This window comes from Culex quinquefasciatus, chromosome 3 (genome assembly GCF_015732765.1).
Source record: "Culex quinquefasciatus strain JHB chromosome 3, VPISU_Cqui_1.0_pri_paternal, whole genome shotgun sequence".
Taxonomy (NCBI): domain Eukaryota; kingdom Metazoa; phylum Arthropoda; class Insecta; order Diptera; family Culicidae; genus Culex; species Culex quinquefasciatus.
This window is the reverse complement of record NC_051863.1, coordinates 201,235,522-201,244,884: the sequence shown is the minus strand read 5'-3', so window position 1 is coordinate 201,244,884 and position 9,363 is coordinate 201,235,522. Positions and strand designations below refer to the sequence as shown.

General features: G+C 34.8%; 1 protein-coding gene across 1 annotated transcript; it reads right to left on the bottom strand.

Moving 5' to 3' along the window:
* Nucleotides 1-228: 228 nt before the first annotated feature.
* LOC119769378 lies at nt 229-6,304 on the bottom strand. The gene is made up of 3 exons (XM_038261432.1): nt 6,153-6,304; nt 434-525; nt 229-377 (listed from the first exon to the last, which is right to left on the bottom strand). Exons 1-3 carry the CDS (start codon nt 6,260-6,262, stop codon nt 229-231), a joined length of 351 nt encoding a protein of 116 aa, XP_038117360.1. The 5' UTR covers nt 6,263-6,304.
* Between the last annotated feature and the right edge of the window lie 3,059 nt (nt 6,305-9,363).

The window sequence follows — 9,363 nt, the reverse complement described above, 5'->3', positions numbered from 1 at the left end:
TCGATGATAGTAGCTCTTCGATGAATTCACGCACTTTAACTTTCTGATTAGATGAAATTGAGCAGCTTGAACTTCGACCATCTTCATGATCTGCAAATGGAAAGTTGTGGTGTTAATTTATTTGAATCAAATTCAAAATCATGATTTTACCAGTTGCATCCAATCCAAACAAAGCATCATTTTTCAAATGTACCGGTCCTGGGTTTTGCAGACGGATTGTAAGTTGATTTAACAACCATTCTCCTGCTTTCTGCTGGATTGCTCGACTAGAATGACAATTTCGACACTCCCAGATACCGATCGCTGATATCCATTCGCAGCATTTGTTGTCATCATTTCTGCAAACAAGACGTTCACAACCTCGACAAGTTGCGAAACTAGATAAAAAAACATATTTATTATGGACATGTATATTTTTCAAATTTAAACAAACCTTGAGTTGTTCCTTCGTCTATGTTGCCATTACAAATGTAGCATTCAGCATCTGACTTTTTAACATCCGGTCGTCTGCGTTGACTAAGTTTACTGTAAAATAAGAATCATGAGAATTTATGATTGCAACATTTGACTAACGTGAATGGCCTCTATATAAGAAATGCTTTCTCCTTTTTCAGAATGTTGATTTAGGCAATGGAATAAATGGGAAAACCTGTTCACCACTCGATAACACAAATAAAGGTTAAAAGGCTATTGGTGATTCTACTGGCTCTCGTCATTTCAAATTCCAACAAGATTTGATTTTATTTTGCTGGAGTTAAAGTTGCATGCCATATAATCACATTTTAAAAATATAACGAAGTTTCAAAAAATAATTTTAACTTTTTGCAAGAGAAATAAAACTGTCATGTATTTTATATACTTTTTTTTGAACCGGTCATATTTTTTTGACATCAAAACGCATGCCTGACTCGATCAAACGGCTGGGAGAAAGACAACTTATCACAGCACCCAGCTAAAGTTGAAAGGTGGGGCAATACATTATACAAGCCAAATCCAACAGGTCGTGCCTCCATGGATTGTACGACGGTGCGATCGTCTTGAGGCTGCCGAGTCGTTTGACGATTGCTCCACACTTTCCGGCAATCTACTCAACAAGTTTTGTGTGTTGGTAGTGGTTTTAGCATTGGTATTGGTTTTCGTTAGTATATACAACATAAGATGGATCGTTGCAGTAGCAGCAAAAAGTCGACTGACCATTTTAGTCGTGCAGATTAAGTGAACGATTGCATTACGGAACGCTCAGAAAACTGAAATAATTTTATTTTAAGTGTGTTGATCTGATTCTGAGTTGCAGAAGAATGTACTGATGCACTTTTTGATAAGAATGCTTCTTTCTTCGGTCACGACGAAGACATTAGCGGTGCTAATTGAGCCTCCACCAGCTATTGGTGGAAGCAAATCACAACTACCGCCTGGGAAAGTGCAATCTCCATCTAATATTGGCGTATTTATGTTCCTGTTTATGTTCTGTGCTGTTGAAATCGCATTTATCAAGTTGGTCACGTACGTCATAGTTCCCGTTGGATCCACATCGATCGGAACCCAAACCACCAATAGTGAACAACAAAACACTAGAGGTACGATTGAATCATCGGACGACATTCGCCATTTTGCCTGAATGCTGCTCAAGTTTAGATATTCCAATGATCTACAGCTCAGATGCTGATTCTATTATGTTGTGCTTTGTGAAAACAAAACCGTGTGTGTAAAAAATCTAGAATGCAAATAAATGACATTTTTGGTACGAAAGTTGTGTTATAATATTTTTATCTAAAGCTCCTTGAATACAATCTCAGTCTTAAGCATGTCTGGTATTTTAAGCCACTTACACCCAAAAATCGTAAGGGTCCAATAAATTGAATTGAAAACAAATAATGAAAAAAAAAAGGAATTGATGTTTTTGTCCAAGCATTAAACAACAGTTATCGAAAATAAAAAAAAACAGTGCTAAAATTCCAATTAAGCGACACAACCCAAAATAAAACCTTAATTAATTAGCAAAGTATGCACACCTATAAGCCGACGTCACCTAATCCGCGTAGAAAGCTTGAACTCAAAAGTACACAGGTACGATGCCATGTTGAGAAGCAAAAATAAGCACTTACATGAGAATTCCCAAATTTAATACTTTTTTAGAGCTCATTCCACAAAAAAATGTTTCTTTAATTGGTAAAACTTGTTTTAAGTAAATATTATTAAATAAAACAATAAAATAAAATCACTTATACGGGAAGAGGTATATTTTTTCTAACCACGCAGAACAAAACTTCATGATCAACTGAAAAATGGACTGACGTTTTGCACGGTCGTATTAAAGAATGATTTCGAATTCGAGTCTAGCGCGTCTGCTCAAATACACCCACAAACGTTGGCCAATTTTATGTAAGAGTAAACTGACAGAGGGTCAGTATAGTTTGGTGAAAGAATGAATAAAATATACAGCCGGTGAGAAACACATGGAACACCGAAACATCATAGAAACAATGTAACTTCCGAATTAACGGTCGAGCGGGTAATACTACCACAGGTTCATACGGGAACCCACCTGCAACGTACATACGCCGAAGGTGCAGTGAGTCCCGATCGAAGGGCAACATCAAACATCAATTACAAAGTTGTCCAGTACTGTGTCTGGTGCTGTTTTAGTATAAATAAGTGTTCACTTATTCATACAAATATCAGCCTCACTCTAAGGTATGCAATCAAATGTTGCTACGATAAGGCTAAACCAGTTACATGATATCTATATATTTGTCATATTTTGTTCTACACTGACATCGAAGAGTACTTCCCACCGTTCGGGTACAATTTCGCACCTTAATTACTACGTTAGTGTGTAGCTCACTAACACAAAACTAAATGTTCCGGCTTTTACTTCCGTTTGCTTCACAGTTCGTGGATTACGCGAGCAGCAGTTTGTATTTTGTGTCTCCTTCTTTGCATTTCATTCTATACAGTTTATGAGAGAGTCTATAGGAAGAGAGCATAACATTTGATCTACGCATTTCAGCGTACTATAAGGAAAATGGAAAATGGAGTAGTTTTTAAATTATTAACCATAAACTTTTTTTTTGGTTTTGTCGCTCCTAAAACAAGAATTCGGGGAGCAAAAAAATAATTGTTTTCAGTTTTAAAAATATTACAGGTATGAAAATACGGGGAACATTAGAAAACAAATTATTGTTAAAAATTCTTAGATATTTTTTTTAGCAGTATAACAGTTATAAGACTTTAGTATTCATAATTTAGAATGAGCGCTACAGAAATAAAAATAAACTTGTTTACCTGAAAAACCGATGGCTTTGAACAATAAGATAAACACTTCCAACTGCTCCAATGAGTATTGAGATGCCGACGCCCGGAGAGAATTTTAAATCGGGGAACATTTTGGGTGATTTCCCTTTGCGCCCTCACTTTTCTTCTAACACAAAATTTACTCAAACATCTTTTTGATTGTATCGATAGTCTAAGAGTTACGCATTTTTAGACTGTTCAAACTATTAGCCTTAAACATGAAATAAACTTCTTGAATATATTACTTAAGAAATCTTGTTTAGAGTGTGCTCTAGATAAAAAATATGCATTTTTTAATGTTTAATAAATTAAAAAAAATGAAATATCAATTTTAGACTGCATCAAAAAGAATGATTATTTTGAAATAATTTGATACAGAACTATCTACTATTATGATGCATGATATTTCCATTTTTTTATTCAGGAAAACATTCGACTTTGTATTTTCTTTTTCTAGTTGAAACTAATGTTAATTTACACAGAATATATCACATTATTTTCACTAAACAGAATTGATTATATTTGAAATATGTTTCATCGTATGTATTCGGTTTCATCACGTTCAAATAGCGGAACCAAGTATCGAGTGTATAGCTTGATAAAAATAAATCTTAGCTTTACAGCACACAGCCTAGCTTGAAACAATACGAACAACTTTTGTGGCACTCGAATCAAATTTTTCAGATAAGAAAGGATAGTCTGAACAATCTAAATTCTGTTGATGATAACACATTTGAACCTATATTTACGCGCGCCAAAATTCACAGAGACTTATATAAATATATTCTTATTCTTAAAATCATTTGTAACTCAAGTGTATTTCAACAATTTGTTTTTCTCAAAAAGCACTGCCGCAAGTATGAAAGTCACTAAAGAACTGAAGGCATGAAGGTAGTATGTCTTATCTCCAAAGCACAAATTAGTTCACGTCTTGTCGCTTCCATCGTCAATTATCACATGGGCGGTAACTCGATTGCTCACAAAAAAAAACACATTCACATTTTCGATATAGCACTCATTTTTGCAATAACACTCGAACCGATCACATACACATAGTGCAACTTTAGCAAAAACTGTATACAATATTCTTAGCAGTTTAGCTAATCTATCTGCAACATGATAATGTAATGAATTCAAACAAAAACCCTCCACAGCTGAAAGATCAAGACTAACTGTGGAATGATACTTGAGCTATCTTTACGAGGGCTGGCAATCGTCTTACACCACTGAAATTATCTCTAGCCAGACTTGACGAAGTGTCACACCGTGTTCTGCATTTCAAGATCTTTTTAATCAAATTTATCTTCTGAGAAAACACATGTTCAAGTTCAAGATAAGGAAAAGTGTAAATTGGATTGCTACGAGCACGTAAATCGTACAAACTGCGAAAGATGCTCAAATTGGACTAAACATCAGCTGAATTCGGGAGACTGTCCAACCTGTAGAAATTCAACCTCGAGCGACTCTCTCACTGCGGTGAATGTGAATAATACCAAAGGTGCCGACGATACCAAATTTTGCGTGACAAGCAGCGAGTTGAAAAAGCCACCAATCTTGCTTTCTCACATTTCTTTTAATGAAACAAAAAACATCTTGTTTTGCATAGATAATGACCCCTCCCGCGAGCCTGATTAAACCTCAGAGGTTGTCCAATCGACGACGATGGCAAATATCGGTTCTTCACGACCAAAACACCCACCTGATAACCGGCATTTCAAGACATTGTATAAGAGGTTGTCAAAGTCAAGTAACCGGTCATAGGTTTTGTAGTTGCTTTTTTCACTGTGGAGAAATTGAATGATTGATTTTAGACTCGCTTATATTTGTTGACCCTACTGGAAGCAAACATAAAAATTAAAAAATAATAAAAGTCAACATTGGAAAATGAATCAGTAAGCGTTAGTCGGGTTAACAGGAAATTCAAGGAAAAATTGCAGCGATTTATTAAAATTTTAATGGAATTGACGTGCAGTAAACTGAACAAAATTAAAAATTAATTTTTCTGCGTTGACAATCATTTTTAAGCATGATTGAACCAGTTTACAAAAGTCTTTTTTGATGAATTTTAATGTACAATAACGGAAATATTTTTTTGCACAAATATGGTTTCTTGAAAATTTAATTTTTTTGAAAATTCATGATCAAATTGAATCAACTGTTGGTAAGGACGACGTAACCCCATATACTGTGGCCCTCTTAAACCTTGCGATTTCGTCAACGGATCCACAGGCACTCATAACATCTTTTTCTTTGGAATGCTGAAACTATGGCCTATAATTCAATATTTTTTTCTTCCCTTTCTCCCCGACTTTGGTAAAATTTATAGAACCTTAATAGTAATCAAATATTACAATATTTAAAAAAAAACTGAAAATATCAATTCATTTTATTGATTTTATTGAAAAGAAATATGTATGAAATGTGAAATGTAAAATTTTAACTGATGTTGGAGCATTGGAATTTTTCAATTATGTAAATTCTCTTGTATTCATAATACCATAGTTTAGAGTGTAAAATCATTTTCTAAATTGACAATCGAACAATATGTAAGAAATATTTCCTTTTGTAATACAATTCAATATGGAAAGTTAGTTTGACCTAACCACAATCCAGAAATGTTATAATTGTGCGAAAGCTATAAGCTTTTGTTGCTATTTGAAGACTTTGAATTACGAGTATCGTGTAAACGGAGAGACTATTGGCAGGCGTAAATAAATGTTTAAGTTTTTTTTTATCAATGGTGCACATGCACACCTAAAGCAAAGCTTGTAATCATGAAATAAAAGAGAGTTTTTTTGCGCAGATAAGGATAGTAAGTTCTTTCCAAAAAAGGCTTAACTTCATGTCGTTTTACTTACCTCAATCTTTCCCGCTTGCTTCTGTATTGTTCCTGTTCATTTTTAAGCCGTGTCAAAATCGTGCGATACTCCCTCAACTTTTCATTAAGCTCAGCCAAATTAATCAACATTCTGTTGCACTATATGAACAAAAAGAGTGACTGCTCGATCAGCTGTGGTTGAAAAAGGTAATGGATAAGTTGCTGCAATTTTTACAAATTATCAAGACATTTTGATTTTTTAGTTAATAAAATGTTTTAAATGAAACAAAAAATCATGACTGTTTTCAGTGCTCCATTGTTCAGCTGACTTATTTAACATTCCATCGTTAGCTCATGTTTGTCCAAATAACCACATTCACTTGTGAAATTACCCACATTCACTCACGTTCGTCACATTTGTAGTAGCAGTTATTATATTATTGTGATGTCGTCTGGTAGTAACTGCTACTGTTAATCAAATACTGTTGCATCGAATTTGTGAATCAATGATGACCTTGCCTCAACAGTTGACGATTAGTTTCGTGAAACGAATAAAATACGCGAACCACGAAACACCATGAACAACAAGACGAAACATAAAATGAGGTTAATTGTAGCAATTTCACTTTACAATAGTTTTGTGTACAGTCGTTCTTCGAGTCTTCTTTTCTTATTAATTCGTCTTTCCTTTTGTTGGCTATTTCGATCAACTGCTGTGTAAAGAATAAACTGTGTTTATTTTTTCGTCACTACCAGCAGCAGAACTAGTTCACATTGTTTATAGCTTTTTTTTGTTGATGAAATTTGTTTTTGCATCGTCACTTTGTATATTTGTTTAAAATTGCTCAAGAACACAATCTAACAACAAAACCATTTTTTTTTGTTTGCTTTACTTTCCTCGGTTTTACAATTCATTTGCATTTTATCACTAAACACATTAATTTCACATTTCCCGCGTGATGGAATACCATGATCTGTCTCAGATCGGATACTATCTTGCTGTGGACACTACCGTTTAGATATCAGAACAACAACTGAGCATGCCGCCAAAAGTCTTCCAACAAGCAGTCCATCATCAACAGCGGTCACGTACACAAATACTAACAAAAAGTGACGACGAAACAAGCCAGATAAAAGATATATACTTCCCTCGGTCTCTATAAGTGTCACACGAAACTTAGTGTCCGTAAAATTTGGCCAATTAGCACTAGATTTACGCTGGTTTCAGCAACGGTTTATGTATTGATGTCGACTTTCAGTTTTTAATATGGCGTGGTAAACAGTAAGTACGTCTAATGAGTAGAACTTAGACTGGAAAAATGAAGCTTACTTCAAGGTATCGTGAGAGCAGCTGGAAGATTTGTGTACATTTCGTGTCTCGTCTAAACGTGTAATTAGACGAGCAATCGAGAGAAAAATTAAGTAAATAATCGTTGCTCTGCCTCCCTATTTGCCTGTTCATTTCAGCAATTTTGATTAAAATCATGAGAAAGTTTTGTAAGTACTTTTTTGTTTTGTTTGATCGAGATGTTTAAAGGTTTTATTTTTCTATATATAAATGTTGTGTTTTAAAAATATAAAAAATATGACAAATTTTTATTTTCTTCATGCAATTTAAATAACAAGGTAAAGCTCGAACCATTTAATCACGGGAAGCTTGAGTATGATAATATCGTGGGAAAAAGCTATCATTAAAACAATGCGAGATTACTACTCAATAGGTAAAATTGCTAGCCCTGGATGCATCACCGTATTTCTATTTTCTCGGCGATGGTTGTTGTTGACATTGCCAAAGGCAAATGACTTTCATAAGTTTCTAATAGAAACTTAAAAATATAGAGGAACCTATAAACCAACCTTAAAAAGTTATGGTTTTCTAATGAAGAGAATAAAAGTTTAACATTTTACCAAACACTTTGAAAAGGCAACCAGAAATAAAATATGCACGCAAAAAAAAAAAAAAACGTTCAGAACAACAAAAACATTTTTTTTTTTAAATTGGGAACCATGTCTCGTGTAATTTTATCGCTTCCTTTTTTTGGGATTTAATTATTATAAAATTGATTTTTGTATTGCCTTCGGGAAGGTTCCTACAAAGCTACAAGCTAAATTGAGTGTGTTTAAGTTTTGATAGTGTTATTTGAAAAAATCTACTAATTAATCTTAAATAGATTTTTTTTGTGATGGTCTATTAATGTTCCATTTTTCAAATGATATCTATCTTCTAAAAGTTATGGGTGTTTTAAATTAATCTCAAGGAACATAAACCACGTTTGATGTTGTTCTCCTCATCTTGAGTGTGTCAAGCATAACGTCTACTGTACTAACAACCCAAAGCCATACATTCGAACACAGCCTTTGCTTTTGTTATAGCTATAGTGGGCAAATAAGGGAGCCATGAAAGGCAATATCGTCAACTCTGTTGTCCCGTAAAAACGAAGGAGTGTAAAAATAACTGCATGCAAAACCTGCAGCTGGTCGCGACATTCCTCCAGAAGACGAGCCTGGCCTGAAGAAGCTTGTAATCCGCTCTAGTTTCCAGACTAGACTCTCTGGCGGCCAGGCAATCGTCTGAATGATAAGGAAGACGGGCTTGAGGGTGAATTTGGGTGATTGGGGTGCAATGTTTGTGTAAAGCACGTGAGTTTATGCGGTGCTGGTCAAGAAGGCAAAAGATACATTGGTTAGGAGCGTAAGCTCGGTGAAGTCGGTTGGGAACGAATTTCATGGTTAATATCCAAGAGATTGGGAGAGGTAATGTTGGGGATGATGATGACGACAGCAGCAGAATGAGAGTTTCTATTTGCGCATGACTACATTTTGTCATCTAGCATCAAACCATGTGACCAGAATGCTTCAATAAAATGCTGAAATAATGTTTAATTTGTATTTTATTTTTGATAAATGTTTCAACATGAGTAATAATATCAGCATATTTGCAATTTAAACTTAATTCTAGCCGGTTCGAAAAATGCAAATCTTGAAACACACGACAAAGCTCAGTTGCAGGTATGCTGATAGGGCACAACAAAATAACAAGAGTGGAGCCTGTTGAGGCGTGTGTTTTGCGCGGAACATTAGTCTAACTTTCGGCCGATTCCCGCTGGTCGAAGTTGAAGTGGTTTTAGTATCGTGCAGGCGATTATTGCTTCAGTAGACAGTAGACAAGTGTTGGTTTTCCACAATCGTGAATGAAAATGCACATGTTTTCACATCGTGTGGCATGAGAGTGGAACATCTCTGAAACTAAT

Coding starts and splice junctions, on each gene's coding strand:
- LOC119769378 (XM_038261432.1), bottom strand. CDS start 6,262: ATGTTGATTAATTTGGCTGAGCTTAATGAAAAGTTGAGGGAGTATCGC. Junction 526..6,152: donor AGCAAGCGGGAAAGATTGAG/GTAAGTAAAACG, acceptor CTTATTTTACAG/TAAACTTAGTCAACGCAGAC. Junction 378..433: donor AGACGAAGGAACAACTCAAG/GTTTGTTTAAAT, acceptor TTTTTTATCTAG/TTTCGCAACTTGTCGAGGTT.